The 19,804-nt window shown below is 34.9% G+C and overlaps 1 protein-coding gene across 4 annotated transcripts; it reads left to right on the forward strand.

The window, feature by feature from the left end:
- The first annotated feature begins 1,748 nt into the window (after nt 1-1,748).
- LOC142531057 (uncharacterized) lies at nt 1,749-19,804 on the forward strand. Of its 4 annotated transcripts, XR_012816204.1 has the most exons (10): nt 1,749-1,895; nt 2,074-2,734; nt 2,852-2,910; nt 3,264-3,333; nt 3,482-3,607; nt 3,686-3,814; nt 4,431-5,809; nt 7,280-7,514; nt 8,107-8,251; nt 8,362-8,624. XR_012816204.1 is itself a non-coding variant. In XM_075637061.1 (7 exons), the coding sequence occupies exons 2-7, from the start codon at nt 16,767-16,769 to the stop codon at nt 19,622-19,624; spliced, it is 1,545 nt and encodes a 514-aa protein (XP_075493176.1). In that variant the 5' UTR covers nt 1,801-1,895; nt 16,763-16,766; the 3' UTR covers nt 19,625-19,804. The 4 variants fall into 4 exon arrangements, 3 of the variants coding, with proteins under 3 accessions (XP_075493176.1, XP_075493177.1, XP_075493175.1); XM_075637061.1 differs by lacking the exons at nt 2,074-2,734; nt 2,852-2,910; nt 3,264-3,333; ... (4 more) ...; nt 8,107-8,251; nt 8,362-8,624 and adding exons at nt 16,763-17,432; nt 17,551-17,609; nt 17,964-18,033; ... (1 more) ...; nt 18,387-18,515; nt 19,130-19,804 and having other exon boundaries at nt 1,801-1,895; XM_075637060.1 differs by lacking the exons at nt 1,749-1,895; nt 2,074-2,734; nt 2,852-2,910; ... (5 more) ...; nt 8,107-8,251; nt 8,362-8,624 and adding exons at nt 11,908-12,036; nt 16,763-17,432; nt 17,551-17,609; ... (2 more) ...; nt 18,387-18,515; nt 19,130-19,804.

Genomic DNA, 19,804 nt, shown 5'->3' on the forward strand with positions numbered 1-19,804 from the left:
AAGCACAAATATGATATATCAGTTTTGCTTAAGGAAATCATTTGTAGATGAATGATCAGTTTCTCTCATGAATTCAGTTCGGCTAGGCTCTGTAATTTTTTTTTTTAAAATCAGTATCCTTTTTAATTCACCTAATATTAATAGATCTAAAACTTTCTTCTTTTTTGTTGATTGACAAAATATGTACTTAGAGAAAAATTGAATTTATATAAAATCTGAATAGATTAAAAAATTGTAAAAATATGCAAAATTATTAAACTAATGCACCAAAGCACTATTTCTTATGATATTCTTTGAGTGATCCAGAGTGCTTAGATTGATCAATTGACTTGGTTGTGATTGCTCTTTCTTTTGAGTCTGACTGCTGGATTTAGTTTTCTTCTGCCTACTGCTCACTCCTTTTTTTTTTTTGCAATACCACTCGAGGCTTTTAGGTAGTGGAGCAAAACAGTCAGTTGATTATTGCAATCTTCTCCGTAAGATTTGAATTCACATAATCAATTTTGGAGGAGAACTGAAAATGGTTTTGTAACGATCATGAGCGCTGAACCAACATGGGTCTCGGCCCATACCCATGCACCACTACCGGTCATGGGTCATTAGGATGGTCCCACATGAGCCCTAGCCTATGTCCATGCACCGTCACTCATAGAATATACCACCCCTAAAAAAAGGTTTCTTTCGCCTCCCCCAACACTTGGACCCAGGACCTCCAGGCTTAAGTACCTAGATTCTTAAAGTGTTGGTACCAGTTTGGCATGCTGGACCATTCTAACGATCCATGACCAGTAGTTGTGCATGTGTATGGGTCGATGCCCATGTTGGTTCAGTTTAATGGCCCACGATCGTTACAAAAATTGTACATCCTAATGACCTATACTGCATGGGTATGTGTCGATGCTCATGTTCGTTCAGTATAATGGCCCATGATGGTTACAAAAAAAGTGCATCCTAATGACCTATGACCAATAGTGGTGCATTAGTATGGGCCGAGACCTATATTGGTTCAACTTAATGACCCATGTTCGTTACATGTTCGCTTAAATTTGTCCATCAAAATGAGATACAGCAGTATCATGTGTTTTCTTGATGTCCTCTAATTGCATAAATTTGCTACAATTAAGCTATTTTTTAATATAATATTTCAAATATAATATAATGAATATATATTGATAAAAAACTAAAATCTAAATTCTAAGATGATGTACAATTACACTTAATTAAAAACTTTATATACTAAATTGATATCTTGTTCGATATTATTAAATATTTTAGGTTAATTATATCGGATTTATTATGATTAAAGCTTAGAATTATGAATTCATTTTTGCGTTAGTAAGATGAAGTTTATTATGTGATGATTAGCGCGAAAAATATAAGAACGAAGACAAAAAAACCAATTGTATGATAAATTTATTATATTTTTTTGTTTAATATGTCTAATAAATGATGATTAAATCTATAAATTTTTTTATTAAAATAAAATAACAATTCAAATTAAAATATCTAAAAGAGTTATAATTATATATGATGAATTATATTTTAGACGTTTAGTTAAATGAAATTATATAGGAGAGTATTTGGAAAAATTATTTGAGATTCATGAATTCTGATTATAATTATAATTTTATTATAATCGATAAAATAATAGATGTAATTTTAAATTTATATTTTAATTAATTACCTACTAATTATAATAAATATAATAACAATAAAATTTAAAAGACAATTATTTGTTATACATCACTTCCATCTTTCCTTCGTCGGTACGGCCAACCCTAATCCCCTAAATCGAAACCAGAAAATCTGCCCCAACCAGAAAATCTGCACCAAGCGCTAACGGCGACCAGGCCAAGAAACGGGATTCCATCATTGTTTACCAGCGTCGCACCAAGGTTTGAAGTTAGAAACCCTGACGCAACCAGTGAGTTTGTAAAAATTATATCCCATAATTGCAATATGGTGTTTGAGTCTCCCAAAAGATTCTACACCTTTTTTAACGTAAAGTCGCAGTTTTGTCAACATAATTATTATTTATCATAATTTGTAGCCCTAACAACAACGTTGCACCAGATTCATGGCAAAGAAAGCAAGAAATCCTTCCGATTCAAACAGGGCCTCATGTTTCCAAACTCTGTTTGGCGAAAACCCTGAGCAGCACTCGTCTTCTATGTCTCTCTTCGCTGACAACAATCCGTTTAGGAGAAAACTCCAAGAGAACCCGGGGCAAGATTATGTTTTGGGACCAAAAGATGATGGTGATTGTGCCTCCTCTGAGTTGAAGGAGAAGAGAAACAAAGAGAAAGTGGAGAAAGAATGTTCCAGTCTTGACGCCAAATCAGTCGAGGGAGAGGATAAGACAAAGTCGAAGACGGATGAATTGAAAATATCGGAAAACATCGATGGTAGAACTGGTGATTTTGGTGTTGAAAATAGAAAGAAGAAGAGGAAAAGAGATGAGGTGGAGACGGACTACGAAGCTAAGAGATATGGCGTGGGGAAGGGGAATGAAAATGTGGGAGGAAGTGATGTGGTGGGAGGAAAAAGGAAGAAAATAGATAATCCAGAGGATACCATGGTGTCGAAGGAAGGTTTCGATGATGAAAGTAAGCTTCTGAGGACTGTATTTGTGGGGAATTTGCCGCTGAAAATCAAGAAAAAGGATTTGGTGAAGGAGTTTGGGAAGTTTGGTGAGGTCGAATCTGCGAGGATTCGATCTGTCCCGATTGTGGATGTGAGTTTGCCCCAGCCTGTTGTGATTCTTTGTATGATTTGTGGTATTTTATTGCTGTGTATGAATGTTTCGATCAGTCTTCTAAAGAAATGTGAATGGTGTTGATTTCTTTTCCAGGGAAAAATTCCGAGAAAGGGTGCCGTGATTCAGAAGCAATTTAATAATAATGGGGACAGGTTAGATGCTAAATGCAACAGCTATTTTTTTGGTCATCTTTTTAATCATTTCGGTCGATTTTCTTTACTGAAGGAACTCTCTTATGTAGATTTATTTTGCCATTAAAAAGAGAACAAATATACATTTTTGTCACACACTGACATTGTATGTTGAATGATATTGTGTCATGGCTATTATGCATTTTATTTCTTTTTCTCCTAGGTTTTTTGGGGCACAGTTTTTTAAGTTGTCGAAAAGTTAACATTTTCCCGGATCAACTACACTTGTTGTTTATATATGAGGGCTACTAGTGGTTCTCAACTTATCATTTGTCCAACCAAATCCTGTTGGTGAAATAATCTCACTTTTGCAGCGTTCATGCTTATATTGTCTTCACGACAGAGGACTCTGCTCAAGCATCATTGACCTTTAATATGTCTGTGGTATGTTTACTGTTATTGAATATTTCTTGTACTTTTTTATATATGTATGTGTATTTGTGTCAGTGTGTATATTTATGTGTATATATATTTGTATGTATACTGAGTTGCACATGACAATGAGAAGTATGAGTTGCTACCATGGATGCAGATTGGTGGAAATCATATCCGTGTCGATCGGGCGTGCCCACCACGCAAGAAATCGAAAGGAGATAATTCTCACCTATACGACAACAAAAGGACTGTTTTTGTGGGTAATCTTCCGTTTGACGTTAAGGTAAGATGTGTCTTTGAAAACATGGTTGCTACATTTCTCTTATGTGACTATAACTGTCTACCTGCCTTTTCGCACCAGGACGAAGAGATTTATCAGTTATTTTCTGGAATGAAAAACCTAGAAAGCAGCGTTGAAGCTGTCCGGGTCATCAGAGATCCTGGTACAAGTTTGGGGAAAGGCATTGCATATGTCTTGTTTAAAACTAAGGTATGAGTGGTGGTATATTTGAATTAGTAATGTGTAAATTACATGTAGACAATTTGCTTGTTTAGAGTACAAATTGTCGTTCTTTTTTTCCAATTTCTTTACTGATTTCTCTTCAAGCACGTTGATCATTTTCTGTGTGGATGTTACAGCTGCAAAGATGATGTGGTTTTTCCTTCTCAATATTAAACCTTCGACATTACTCTCTATGAATTATTTAGAATCTTTAGAATGGTAATTGGTTCCATTGTTGGCATGTTATTTTATGTTATCTATCATTCAGAGGATTAGCTTCTGAGTGCTATATCAATTTTTGTTTTCTGTAGCCGATCATCCTAGAAATGTACGTAGTGTTTAGATGATTGATTTTATGTCTTTAATTTACATCCAGAACACACATATTTTTTACTTGTGCTGTTTGGCACTAGTTGAATAATGAGCTCTTGGAATGATAAATCCAGGGTGATCTTTTAGTCTGGTTTCTTGTGTAAATTCATCTTTTCTGCGAGGCTTTCGGTACTTGCACCAAATTTTTTCTTTGGTTTTAAGAGTCTCCTCTTCAATTACCATCATATATTTGCCAAACAATTAACTTAAATTCATTAATGGTGACCATAAGGATGCTGCCAACTCGATTCTTATGTTACGCAACTTGAAGCTTCGGGATCGTAAGCTCAGACTCTCCAGATCAAGCGACACTCCCTTGAAGAGGAAGAACTCTACCATACCAGAGACAGAAAATCATCCAGCTAAGAAATTTGCTGTTAATTCCAGAACTCCAGAAAGTGGTGGTATTAAGGTTAAATCCAAAGAGATCTTACCATACCAAGGTGTACGTGCGAGCAAATCTGGTACACAGAAGAAGGCTGCTCCTCGTGCTAGAGCTGGTGCCCTGGTAAAATCAAAACCTGAACCTGCCAAGGAGCAAAAGTCGAGAAACAGAAAACGGCCAGCTGTGGCTGCTAGGAAAAAAGAAGCCCAGAAAGCTGCTAGGAAGATGGAATCCAATGGCAGTGCTAGTGGTTCAAAACTACAGGTGGGAGCTAAGCGCAAGTTTGGTAATCGAACCCCACAAAGTGTTGGCCAGAACAAGAAAGCGAGAAAATTCAGATAAATGTTTCTAGCTCGTGTCATGGGGATCGAGTCAGTCGTTTATGTTCCGTGATATTATGTTCTGTACTCCTCGGAAGTTACTCTCCATCAAAAGAATATGCGGATTTATGCAATCGAAGGTGTCAAAAATTGGTTACTGTTTGTTAAATTATAGTTTCTCGATCCGCTAATTTGCTTCAAATAGTCATCTCAGTATGATGCCCAATGTGTTCGTTTAATGGGTACAATTTACATCCCTTTGAGGAGATAGAGATAAATTTCCCAAAAAAATTGTAATTTATCTTTACTGAAATGACCAAACAATTCTTCAATTTGAATATTGGAAAATCTTTGGTTCACGGCATCTCTTCTCTCGTTTTTCATTTTTTTTTCGGACATTGTATCCGTAAGAAATGTTAGTAAAATTAAAAAAAAATATTCCTCACCTGAATTCTCATGGTCATTCCATAAAAAATTCACTGGACTCTATTTTTTCTTTCCTCACTTCAATCACTCATCCGTCACAACAAAGAAATATATTCATTCAACTTTTGAGATAGAGATAAATTTCCAAAAAAAAGTGTAATTTATGGGCGTTATATATATCTATCTACTTATCTACTTATACTTAAAGCGTGCAATTGAGCTAGATGGCCAGTTTTCTCCCAGTTGCAGGTCACAAATGTACACGTGGCATGAGCTTTGTCTTACACGACATCAGGGAACGGGAACTCGTTCGGCCTTCATTTCCATGAAAAGGGATGAGCAGAAGAGCTTTTTCTTCTACGACATCGGAGGACGGGAACTAACTGACAATTCGATCGTTCCGCCATGGCTCGTAACGATGCGAAAGCTCAATTGATGGTGACCCGCTTGATTTCCATGAAAGAGGATCAGAATTTGTTTGTAATTTCTCTTGTCCCGTACATACTTGTATGCTTTATTACTTAATGCCTAACATACTTGTTATGTTATAAATTTTCGATATCCATCCTTTGCTGACTACAAATTCAGTATATGAACCAAGTTCAATATAAAACAATATTTACTATACATATATTGGATATGAACGATATCAATATAACTATCTATTTCATAAATATGTTAAATAACTAAATGGAATCGTTTACTCCAGTCCAATATATGGCATCTTACGAAAAATGCCGAACATGAAATTAAAACTATTGCTCTTACTAAACTATGCAACATGCATTGAGACAATCCTAAATATCAACGAACTCCATCAAAACAACCATGTATATTAAACGAATAATATTAAATTATTTATCTTATGTTATCGAAAATGCTTAGTCGTTATACATGTTCGTAAACGTATTAAAAACTTTAGATTAATACGAGCTCCAAACAATTTTTATTCATATACTTTAATTTTTTTATTAGACCATTATTGTTATCATTTTTATTTAGTTGTCTTACAAATTAATATTAACTCTCATGTTTATATGTCATAAAAAAACCCTAAGTTACAAAATCCATAAATCCATCAACTAAATTCTAAAAAAAAAAGTTAAAACATATTGAAATCATGTCTATATTAACACTTTATTCAAATTCCTTTGATTACCCTAAAAAATTTTGTGCTCCTATTGATTGTTTAATAGCTCATATTACAACTTATATTTAAGTTAAAGTTACCACATTCATAAATTCACTGGCGTCAACAACATTATTAAATGTAACACCCTTACATTTAATACCAAAATACGGCTACTGTATTTTCGAACTTATAATAACTTATTTATGAAGTAGATCCTTCATTATATTTAAGATAAAGCAATACATTACATTCAACTTGCAACATGTTATTAAACTTCTCCTATTTGAACACCAATTCAGTTTTTTTCTAATCATTTTCACTTTCATAAATTCTTTGTTTTTCATATTTTTCACTTTGTTTACACAATGTCAATTTGTATTAATAATCGTCTGAATTTGAATACAAAGGAACATAAAAAAATACTATGCTAACAAATATAAACACATTAGTAACTCTAAAAAAAAATATAAATACTCATATGTTATACTGTACACTTGGGTAGGACACCTCAAGAATTGAGGTGCCCATACCTAGTATTATACTAAAGCCTACTATTGCTCAAAATGACCAGTTTTCTCCCGGTTGCAGGTCACAAATGTACACGTGGCATGAGCTTTGTCTTACACGACATCAGGGAACGGGAACTCGTTCAGCCTTCATTTCCATGAAAGAGGATGAGCAGAAGAGCTTTTTCTTCTACGACATCGGAGGACGAGAACTAACTGATAATTCGATCGTTCCGCATGTCTCGTAACGATGCGAAAGCTCAATTGACGGTGACCGGCTTGATTTCCATGAAAGATGATCAGAAGAAGAAGCCCAAAGAGCGCCGCCCCTACCTCGCGTCCGAGTAGTGGCGCCAGAAAATCATGCGACAGATTGGGCGAAAAGTTGCTGAAAGCCAGAACGAAAGCCTCGGAGAGCACCGGCTCAGAGACTTGAACGATGAACTTTGAAATTTCGGGCATATTAGCTCCTACTGAGTTACACCTTGGGCGCACGAAGCACATGGTTATACAAGGTGAGCCCGGGGCTGTCATTCGAGGAAAGAAGGTAACCTTTTCCTACTCAAATTCACTGGTTTGCAAGCTTGTCTGTGTTTTTTTCACGAGTCTTGCAGTTGGTTTGAATTTCTAATTAAGATTAGGAACGTAAAGGAAACCTAAGTCCTTGAGCTGTATTCTTTAGCAAAAGAAATTTCAATTCAAAATATTTCAAGACACTGAATATTAAAGGAAGTAATAAATTAAGGAACAAATTGAAAGAACATGTTAATGCTAGCATTCCTTCCTATTTTGTGTGAGCCCAAACCACTGAAATTCATTTAATTTATATTTTTAATTGAAAATTTAATATTTAAAAGTGGCTTTCACTTGGCACACCGCACACGTGGTTCAAAGGTTGTATGGATGAGTTTGGCCAACAATATTTGAGATTGTAGTTAAATGAAGGATGGCACCACATGTGCCCTATACTTTTGGGATCTTTTCGTGAAGAAAAGAAAATGTGCTGGTGCACGTTTTACTCGTAGATGGAATAAACATGATTCTTTTGAAAACTATATCTCCAAGAACTGAAGGTGGCTTCTGACATATCGCCTTTGAATTTACTTAATTGTGAACGGATGTATTAATATATGATGCAGGGAGCTGGTGGTGTTACAGCCAAAAAGACCAGCCAAGCCTTGATCATTGGCGTCTATGATGAATCCATATTGACTCCAGGCCAGTGCAACATGGTTGTTGAGAAGATTTGTGATTATCTTATCGAAATGGGTCTTTAATTGTTTGGTGAGCATTCTCTTTTTTGCGTTCCCATTTTCATTAATCTTGTGTTGTCTCTTAATCTTTTATACTCCATGCTATTGAAACTCGTTTTCTGCATTTGGAATGTCTTGTAGTGAAGCTTTTACTTCGGTTTTTATATCCTGGATTCTTGTCGTTGGTCATGGCGAAAGCAGTTTGGTATTTGGGAAATTATATAGTCTCCCTGCCTGATATCAACTGCAATGTCTTTACATTTTGTGGTGAGGAAAGTTGTGGCTTTGTGCGAGTAATTTATGTATTTCTGAGTGGTTTTGATACTGTTCCAAAATTTATCGACTTATTTCTGATGTACCATCTCATTTAATGGTATTTTGAGTTGTAATACCAATTTCTTTTATGGCTGCAAAAGAAAGCGACCTAATATCCAAATACACATGTGGTTGGATTATAGAGTAATTGATTATAATGAAATAATAAATCGAATTTTAAGTTCAAACATATTTTTTTAGATAATAGTAATATAAGTATGAAGTAATTTAAATGATATTGAGGGAAGATGAAATCTATACTAAATAATGTGATATAAATATGTTATAATTGAATTTGAATTTTATTTTTTAAAAAATTAAAATATATTTAAAATATATGAATTTGATATTTATCCATTCAAACGTAACATCGATATCCAGAGTTAGCCTTAGATATACCGATACATTGGGCAGTATCTTTCAATCTAAGTGCATATGTTTTCTTAGCAATTGAAACTTATATATATTTTCTACTTATATTAAAGCATGCATGCAGTTGGGAGAATTGGCCAGTTTCTTCCCGATTGCAGATTAAGATCCTAAACGTGTCAATTGTTTACCCTTCCACCACAACAGGCCACAGAGATAATGAAGTGTGTTATGCTTTCTTCTCTCCACCGCAACAGCGACCATCGGGCAACAATCATTTTTCGTTTTTTTATCTTCTCGCGATTACTCCTGGCTTGCTTCATTTGGAGTTTCTGGTTTCTTCTCTCCACAACGACAGCGACCGCGACCCAAGGGAGGTTGGCTTGCTCTACTCTCCACTTCCATCTTCTTGTAATTCCCTCGTTCTCAACCCTCGTGTGCGGCGCTCCCCTTTGCTGGCGTGGGAAAGCTCCTACTGCATTAGTTATTTTCCTCGTTTTTGTTCTGCTTTCCCCAATTTTCTTCATTATCTGGTGCGCCGCTCTTGTTTGGGCTTCCCGATTTCTTGAGGTTCTTTGTTTTTGTTGGGCTTATTTTCTTCTGCTGTTTTTGTTGGAATGTGAATTCTTCTTCTCTGCTCTTATATAATTGAAGAACTTTGTCATTATTTCTTGATTATTGAAATATCGCGGGGAATCTGATCAGGCTATTAAGGTGTTCTGTAAGTTGTCCAAAATCTGTGAACCAGATGCTGATACTTACACTATGATGATAAAGATGTTTTGTGAGAGGGAAGAATTTGATATGGCTCTCAGGGTGTGGAGATATATGAAAAATAAGCAGTTTGCTCCAGGCATGCACACATTTTCTTCACTCGTTAACGGCTTCATCAAAAAGGCCGATGTCTCTAGAGCATGTGTTTTAATGGAGGAAATGGTAGAAAGAGGACTCCGACCCGGTAGGCACACATTTGGGAAGTTGAGGCAACTACTTTTGAAAGAAGGGAGAAATGATGTATTTGAATTTCTGCAGGAAAAGATGAATCTTTTGGTTAAGGATCCGTTATATGATTGAGATTTTTTTTGATGACAACTGAGTAATATTGTCATGTTTTCTGCATGGCTTGTGCATTTGGCCTGACATGAGGAGTTGGCCATTAACCTCAGAAGATTTCGTACCCTCCATAAATGTATTCTGAATTTCATGGTTTAGCGTTCTCACCTGTTTTATCTTTAGTATATTATACGTGTAGACTGCTTGTTAGCTGAACTTCAATTGTCAAGTTCAGCACTTGCCATTTATTTTGAATTAATTAATTGGGAAATCAACTTCGTAAATTTCCCCTCTTCTTTTATATTAGTTCAGTTTATACTCGACTTGATCAAATCTTAGACTATATCATTGTAAACAAGTGTGTCAGACTCTATGTCGACGTAGCATAGTGCTGCTGTGAAGACTAAAAATATTATGTGGCTAATATGCAAGAACTCACTCCTGTACAAGTGGTTCAGAAATCAGGTTTTTTTTTTAGTTGTGGTTATATATTAATGATTCCAACGTTAGTGGATACATGTTTGGTTTATCATCTGCTGTGTGTAAATATCTGTTGGACTCGGGACTCGACTATATAATGTATCTTCTTATTGTTGTCGATGTATTTGTTTGGTCCCAAGTTACAAACTGATATTTAACTTTGCATCTATCTACTCTCCTTGCAAGCCAAACAATCTGTTGGAAGCCTAATTCCTATTCCTTGAGTAGGTAACAGCTCCAAATCAAAAGTTTTCAAACACAGCTTCCATTAATGGTCAGTGAGATCAAGAAATCCTTCCGCATTATTGTTTTTAGCTATCTAATTATTCCACACACAATTACAAGTCGCCTCCAATTATTGCCTCGTTGTCCTTCATACTGTATCTCCCCCCTTTATCTGTATCCTAAAAAACTACGGAATTGTGTTTCAAACGAGTACTACTTTACATTTGCATTTATTTCTTTGGAACAAAGTCAAAATCTTTTTAACGTTTGGTAAGATAAATGAATTGATTATTGGATTCAAATATCACATCTCCCAAGTAATATACAATACTTTTGGTATGTAAATATGAACTAGAAGTCTAGAACTTTTCGCAATATGTCCGAGTTGAGTGAAAAGATTAGGCAAATAGAAAAAATAACAAAATGAAAGGGATAGTTACAAATGATGAAAGCTATATGTTACACCTCAATATGGCCAAATTTTTTTTGGGAAGGATAGACCGAGAAAATATAACGAAAAATTAGTAGGATTGTCTTAATGTCTGTTGCATAATTTAGTAGGAGCAATAGTTTTGATTTCATGTTCGACAGTTTTTCGTAAGATGTCCTATATTGGACTGGAGTAAGTGCTTCCATTTAGTCTTTCACGTCTTTATGAAATAGATAGTTATATTGAAATCATGTCTACATTAACATTTTTTCAAATTTCTTTGATTACCCTAAATTTTTTTGTGCTCCTATTAATTGTTTAATGACTCATATTACAACGTATATTTGAGTTAAAGTTACCACATTCATAAATTCATTTGCGTCAAAAACGTCATTAAATGTAACAACCTTACAACCAATACCAAAATACGGATACTCTTTTTTCGAATTTATAATAACTTATTTACGAAGTAGATCCTTCATTATATTTAAGATAAAGCAATACATTATATTTAATTTGCAACATGTTATTAAACATCTCCTATTTAAACACCAATTCAGTCTTTTTCTAACCATTTTCACTTTTATAAATTACTTGTTTTTCATATTTTTTACTTTGTTAAACACAATATCAATTTATAATAATAATAGTTTGAATACGAATACAAAAGAACATAAAAAAATATTATGCTCACAAATATAAACACATAATTAATAACTCTAAAAATATATAAATACTCATATGTTATTATTTTTAATAATTCTTTTTTGTCCCATGACGGTGCCGAGGAAATAGTATTTTTTTCTTTCTTCTCCCAATTTAAACTTGTTTTTTGAAAGACTGCGCCTCTCTGTTCGCCCTGCTTCCTGGCGGCTGGACACCGTGCCGGAGACCTTGGCCTCGATATTACCTTCTCTGCTCCTCAGCTTAGTTTAACTCCTCAGGTGTTGCGTCTCTTTTCTGATTGATTGTTTATTTTCCTGGGCCAATCGATTCATGCGAACTATCTTTGGTTTATACCTTGTGGCTGTAAATTCTATGGGTTGTTGTGGTTGGTTATTAACGTAGCATAAAATCTTTGGTTGAAAAATGGAATCTTTCTAGGTTTCGTTCATGGTGGCTGACACTGGCTGCTAAACTTGATTTCATGGTAGTGATTTGTTTTGTTTTCGAGCTATTCAATTCTTGTGCACTTTGATGATGGGTCGGGGACACTAGTTTCTTGTACAATAACAGAAGAATTGAATGATGATCAATAAGTAGAATTCTTTTCCAAGTTACCCAATAGTGGATTGTAAATCTATATGATTTGGAGAAGGAAGTGATGGAGAGAAACAAATATGTGTTATTCCCTGTCAGCATAGCAGCCCATTAGTTTATGTTTGTGTGGAGTGAAAAAAGGATTTTGTGGTGAGGAACTCAATAGGAAATGCATATGACATAACATATGTGAAGCAGTATGTAAATATGGCGTTATTGTACCTATTGTGGTATCTTATGAAAATGTTTTACGGTGATAATCATTCCATTTTTATCCAGGTTAGTTTTTTGTTAGGATACTTAAGGAATGTCAAGGATTCTGACCTTGTCAATTGCATTGTGGCATTCACTAAGTGTATAAATCAGGGGGCTACTTTGGTTGTGGTGTGTTTATGTGACTCTTAGGCAGAGTGATATGCTTGTAACAACCCCTTTACATGGAACTATTAGAAATATTTCAACATAGACGAGATGAGGGCCCGCATTGTCACAACCATGTTAAATGATGAATATGGATTGTTGAAAATGGTTTCAAAGAAATTAAATTTATGACACACAACGCAAGCCACCCGACGAGAGCCGATCAATCAGTGACTGAAGAATGTGCTGTCTCCATGTTGGCTGGCAGCGCTGCTTTTATGAAAAGTTCATATATTATTGAAGCATGGTTTGCGAAAATTTGAAAAATATTTTCATAACATTTGAAAATAAAAAGAATAATTACTTTGCTTTGATTTTTTATTCTTTATAAATTTATATTTAGTCTATTTCACGTTCTCTTATATAGTTGTAATTTAATATTATTTTTATTGAACATTAGAATACTTGTATAGTTGTATTATTATATTACACACTATACCCAAAAAATACTTAAAATTAAAAAATAATGCAAACCCAAATACCCAATTGAAAATTTTGAGGTACATCACTCTTGATTGTGATTTTATAACTATAGCTATTTGAATTATTATTATTTTTTGAGCTCTAGTCATATTGAATGAAATATACATATTTTCCGAATCACTACCCCACAAAAGAATTGTTTACAGCCTCTCTTAAAAAGAAATAGAGGTTTCTGAGTTTATTTCACACTAACAACATTGCAAAAAACAGACCATGTTCAAATCATATTTAGAAAATAGAAAAACTACTAAGTTAAAGGAATATTATTATTACAAAGGTAATTTCGACATTGAAAAAAGTCACATGGACAACTAAAACTCTCAAAATCTAACCCTCAATCAATTTTCTTTTTCTAAATTTAATCTGACCCTCAATTTATTTCTTTTTTCAAGCCTCACATCAGCAGAAAAAATGTAATTCAAAGGGACCCTAAATTATAGCCTTATTTTTTTGGCATAAGATCATTTCATGTATCGTTATACTCGGCTTGGTAGATGCTACTCATATGAGTAATGTTATTATCCAGTCAGCACATAACATATGTGTTGAGTATTGAATCATGGTCACTTATCCATATGTCATAATGAATGAGTGCTCATGATTTATCAACTCAACACATGTGTCATATGTTCAGTGGATAAGAGCACTCATTATCTATGTGGGTTGCATGAACAAAACCCTTGTAGTCCGAATGTAAAACCATTGAAATTTTCACGTTCCCACAAAATTATTAAGCTCCAATTATGCATTATGCGTACTATATATTGACCTCTACAAGAAGAAACTCAATAATGATTTAAAAGAAAAGCCTGCTGCAAGGCATGTCCAAAGACCATGTTCGATATATATACATATACTACTGGTGCTGGAACATTAATTATAGCGAAGTCACATGAAATTTTTCACGCTGTTAATGGTGCTAACTAACTTCCTTGGCAAACAAATATTATAAATTTATGCAAGGCCATCGATCCCATCTCCTCAGATCATATGTATATCATGCATGCGCAGCAGCTCATGATTCTATATATTTCAGAGCCAGCACTCCACACATACTCGAACATGATCAAACAAGCATATATGTATAGTCGTTTCGTTCTATCAAAAATAAAAGTTTTGATTATATTAAAACTAAAGATTAAATCGTCATTCACATTCAAATTATGATCGTGTCTCCGCTCCTCTTTCTGTATATATATATATAAGCATTTATACATATACTTTTGACCTCAAGCCTACATGACTCGAAACACGGATTGACTTGAAAAAGCAAATTCCCTTTATTTCCTAGGATACCAAATTCATGCATCAATTCCCAAAGATCAAGGTCGATGAGTTGAAGTGGGATTATATCACTCATTCAATTAATGAGTATATATATCCATTATACATTGCATGAGTTTTACAGTTCCTTGAAAGGGACTGTTGAGCTTAATCCCTTGTATATATCTTGATTACGCTTCCAAATTCTTTTGACAAAATACAAGTAAAAAAAGCCAACCACAGAAATGCATGACGTTTCTTGTCTATGCTTCATGTTCTTGGCTGCCTTCGAGTTCATTCAACGATTGAAGAAACTAGAAACTCTGGGCCGGTTCGGGAACAAGACTCTTGAAATGGTTTCTTGGTTTTCTGTTTTGTACTTCATCAAAGGTATAGATTTTCTCCCTAGTTTTGAACTTCAAGTTCATCAGAGCCTGGATTGTGTATCCGCTCCCATCTGACTCCATCACTATGTCAAAATGTGTGCTGAAGGATACAATGAATCAACCGATTTTATGCATATATGCATTTTGAATCATTTTTTATATATATAAATATCCACTAAAATTTCGATGATTACATTGTATATGAGCAAGAAACTGCGCTTTGCCTTCGGAAATGTTTTCTTGTTTAAGGTTTTTAACTTTCCATATTCTTTTGCAATATGGAATTTCCAACTCTCTCAAAGGTTAAAACCTAACCAGCAGATTTTGAGAACATTAATGATTGTGTACGAAAGCATGGCTAGTAAGAGTATAGGGTCAGAATTCAGATCGCTACCTTTAGATTGATATTCTTCTAAGTTTCATATGTAATTAGTGTATAAAAATGTATGTTTCATCACATGCATCCACCAATTTTTAATTTATACTAAGATATCAGTCGTTTATTTACTAGCAAATTTCTTCGTGCTCTTTATAAGTCTAATTTCAGCTATTATACCGTAGCCGTTGGACCATTTTTATCCTTCTTTATTTCAAATTTCGTGGCTTTTGCTACTACAAGTTTACTTGCATGTAAAGTAGAAGAAACCCAGTTTGCGTAAAGGTGTTTGTTACCTATTGTTTGTGCTTACTTCCAAGAATTGAAATAAATAATTGCATGAGGCTAGCCTTCGAAGTAAAGTTATTAAATGGACCGCAAAACAAAAAGGGAAATTATATATATTCCTTCACTTGAGATCGCTTAAATCTCAGTGTAGCATGCCACCCCGAAATCACCTTTTTACAGGATAATTATTATCTGTCGATAAGAGGAGAGACAACAGCAATGTTTCAAAACTTTATTGTATATTTCTCTGTGTCGATGGAATATTCGCTGTATATATTAAATATATGGAATCATACGAATGGAACAAATAACTAAAAATCAACAAATGTGAGAAATCTGTATTGAGAGACTAATGAGCGCGCGCTCGTGCGCACACACATATATACAAGAATGTACTTAAACATGATCACTCAAATTTCTGAAATAATCGATATAACCGAAATTTTTACTTCATTAGCTATATGGTTTAATGCAGATCACTTGTTTTCTTCTATTTAACCAAAGTTTTGCCTTTTACTTGAATATAATATGACAAAAACTTGAGGGAAATTACAAATACATTCATTATAGCAGTACTTAATTCTTCAATACGAATGCATATCGTAGATCTAAAAGTAACCACGGTTTAACAACATAGACATCACTGTGGTTATCATCAGTTCATTACATAGACAAAATCTATCTTACAATTAATAAGATCGCGTCTTAAATAATATACTATATATATGGTGTATTTCAAGATTCAATATTTGTTAGGTTGTAGATATAATATTAATAATAAATTCAGTTTTTATTATTTACAAGAAACTTATAATAATAACAATAATAATGATGGTGATAATTCTTCATCCATTAAAGTAAGATAACTGATCTTTCATTATCATTTTAGAAGTTGTAGAAGCAGAGTTGATTAATCGATAATTTGTCTTCTTGGTACTTGGATTAGCTTAATTTAGTTCCAAGCAGGTGTTGAAAACATCAGTTTAGAAATTGTAGAACCCGTCCCACTCGGGGTGGCACTTGCGGGTGATATTGTCATTCCTAGTGAAAGTTGTAAAAATTATATCCCATAATTGCTATATGGTGTTTGAGTCTCCCAAGACGTTCTATACTTTTTTTAACGTAAAGTCGCATTTTTGTCAACAGAAATATTATTTGTCATAATTCGTAGCCCTAACAACAACATTGCACCAGATTCATGGCGAAGAAAGCAAGAAATCCTTCCGATTCAAACACGGCCTCATGTTTCCAAACTCTGTTTGGCGAAAACCCTGAGCAGCACTCGTCTTCTATGTCTCTCTTCTCTGACAACAATCCGTTTAGGAGAAAACTCCAAGAGAACCCGGGGCAAGATTATGTTTTGGGACCAAAAGATGATGGTGATTCTGCCTCCTCTGAGTTGAAGGAGAAGAGAAACAAAGAGAAAGTGGAGAAAGAATGTTCCAGTCTTGACGCCAAATCAGTCGAGGGAGAGGATAAGACAAAGTCGAAGACGGATGAATTGAAAATATTGGAAAACATCGATGGTAGAACTGGTGATTTTGGTGTTGAAAATAGAAAGAAGAAGGAGAAGAAGAGGAAAAGAGATGAGGTGGAGACGGACTACGAAGCTAAGAGATATGGCGTGGGGAAGGGGAATGAAAATGTGGGAGGAAGTGATGTGGTGGGAGGAAAAAGGAAGAAAATAGATAATCCAGAGGATACCATGGTGTCGAAGGAAGGTTTCGATGATGAAAGCAAGCTTCTGAGGACTGTATTTGTGGGGAATTTGCCGCTGAAAATCAAGAAAAAGGATTTGGTGAAGGAGTTTGGGAAGTTTGGTGAGGTCGAATCTGTGAGGATTCGATCTGTCCCGATTGTGGATGTGAGTTTGCCGCAGCCTGTTGTGATTCTTTGTATGATTTGTGTTATTTTATTGCTGTGTATGAATGTTTCAATCAGTCTTCTAAAGAAATGTGAATGGACGTTGATTTCTTTTCCAGGGAAAAATTCCGAGAAAGGGTGCTGTGATTCAGAAGCAATTTAATGATAATGGGGACAGGTTAGATGCTAAATGCAATTGCTATTTTTTTGGTCATCTTTTTAATCTTTTCGGTCGATTTATTTACTGAAGGAACTTGCTTATGTAGATTTATTTTGCCATTAAAAAGAGTAAATAAATATACATTTTTGTCACACACTGACATTGTATGTTGAATGATATTGTGTCATGGCTATTATGCAGTTTATTTCTTTTTCTCCTAGATTTTTTGGGGCACAGTTTTTTTAATAGTCGAAAAGTTAACATTTTCCCGGATCAACTACACTTGTTGTTTATATATGAGGGCTACTAGTGGTTCTCAACTTATCATTTGTCCAACCAAATCCTGTTGGTGAAATAATCTCACTTTTGCAGCGTTCATGCTTATATTGTCTTCACGACAGAGGACTCTGCTCAAGCATCATTGACCTTTAATATGTCTGTGGTATGTTTACTGTTATTGAATATTTCTTGTACTTTTTTATATATGTATGTGTATTTGTGTCAGTGTGTATATTTATGTGTATATATATTTGTATGTATACTGAGTTGCACATGACAATGAGAAGTATGAGTTGCTACCATGGATGCAGATTGGTGGAAATCATATCCGTGTCGATCGTGCATGCCCACCACGCAAGAAATCGAAAGGAGATAATTCTCACCTATACGACAACAAAAGGACTGTTTTTGTGGGTAATCTTCCGTTTGACGTTAAGGTAAGATGTGTCCTTTGCAAACATGGTTGCTACTTTTCTCTTATGTGACTATAACTGTCTACCTGCCTTTTTGCACCAGGACGAAGAGATTTATCAGTTATTTTCTGGCATGAAAAACCTAGAAAGCAGCGTTGAAGCTGTCCGGGTCATCAGAGATCCTGGTACAAGTTTGGGGAAAGGCATTGCATATGTCTTGTTTAAAACTAAGGTACGAGTGGCGGTATATTTGAATTAGTAATGTGTAAATTACATGTAGACAATTTGCTTGTTTAAAGTACAAATTGTGGTTTTTTTTTCCAATTTCTTTATTGATTTATCTTCAAGCACATTGATCATTTTCTGTGTGGATGTTCGAGCTCAAAGATGATGTGGTTTTTCCTTCTCAATATTCAACCTTCGACATTACTCTCTATGAATTATTTAGAATCTTTAGAATGGTAATTGGTTCCATTGTTGGCATGTTATTTTATGTTATCCATCATTCCGAGGATTAGCTTCTGAGTGCTATATCAATTTTTGTTTTCTGTAGCCGATCATCCTAGAAATGTACGTAGTGTTTAGATGATTGATTTTGTGTCTTTAATTTACATCCAGAACACACATATTTTTTACTTGTGCTGTTTGGCACTTGTTGAATAATGAGCTCTTGGAATGATAAATCCAGGGTGATCTTTTAGTCTGGTTTCTTGTGTAATTTTATCTTTTCTGCGAGGCTTTCAGTACTTGCACCAAATTTTTTCTTTGGTTTTAAGAGTCTCCTCTTCAATTACAATAGTATATTTGCCGAACACTTAACTTAAATTCATTAATGGTGACCCCAAGGATGCTGCCAACTCGATTCTTATGTTACGCAACTTGAAGCTTCGGGATCGTAAGCTCAGACTCTCCAGATCAAGCGACACTCCCTTGAAGAGGAAGAACTCTACCATACCAGAGACAGAAAATCATCCAGCTAAGAAATTTGCTGTTAATTCCAGAACTCCAGAAAGTGGTGGTATTAAGGTTAAATCCAAAGAGATCTTACCATACCAAGGTGTACGTGCGAGCAAATCTGGCACACAGAAGAAGGCTGCTCCTCGTGCTAGAGCTTTTGCCCTGGTAAAATCAAAACCTGAACCTGCCAAGGAGCAAAAGTGGACAAACAGAAAACGGCCAGCTGTGGCTGCTAGGAAAAAAGAAGCCCAGAAAGCTGCTAGGAAGATGGAATCCAATGGCAGTGCTAGTGGTTCAAAACTACAGGTGGGAGCTAAGCGCAAGTTTGGTAATCGAACCCCACAAAGTGTTGGCCAGAACAAGAAAGCGAGAAAATTCAGATAAATGTTTCTAGCTCGTGTCATGGGGATCGAGTCAGTCGTTTATGTTCCGTGATATTATGTTCTGTACTCCTCGGAAGTTACTCTCCATCAAAAGAATATGCGGATTTATGCAATCGAAGGTGTCAAAAATTGGTTACTGTTTGTTAAATTATAGTTTCTCGATCAGCTAATTTGCTTCAAA

The sequence above is a fragment of the Primulina tabacum genome, chromosome 17 (assembly GCF_025594145.1).
Source record: "Primulina tabacum isolate GXHZ01 chromosome 17, ASM2559414v2, whole genome shotgun sequence".
NCBI lineage: Eukaryota > Viridiplantae > Streptophyta > Magnoliopsida > Lamiales > Gesneriaceae > Primulina > Primulina tabacum.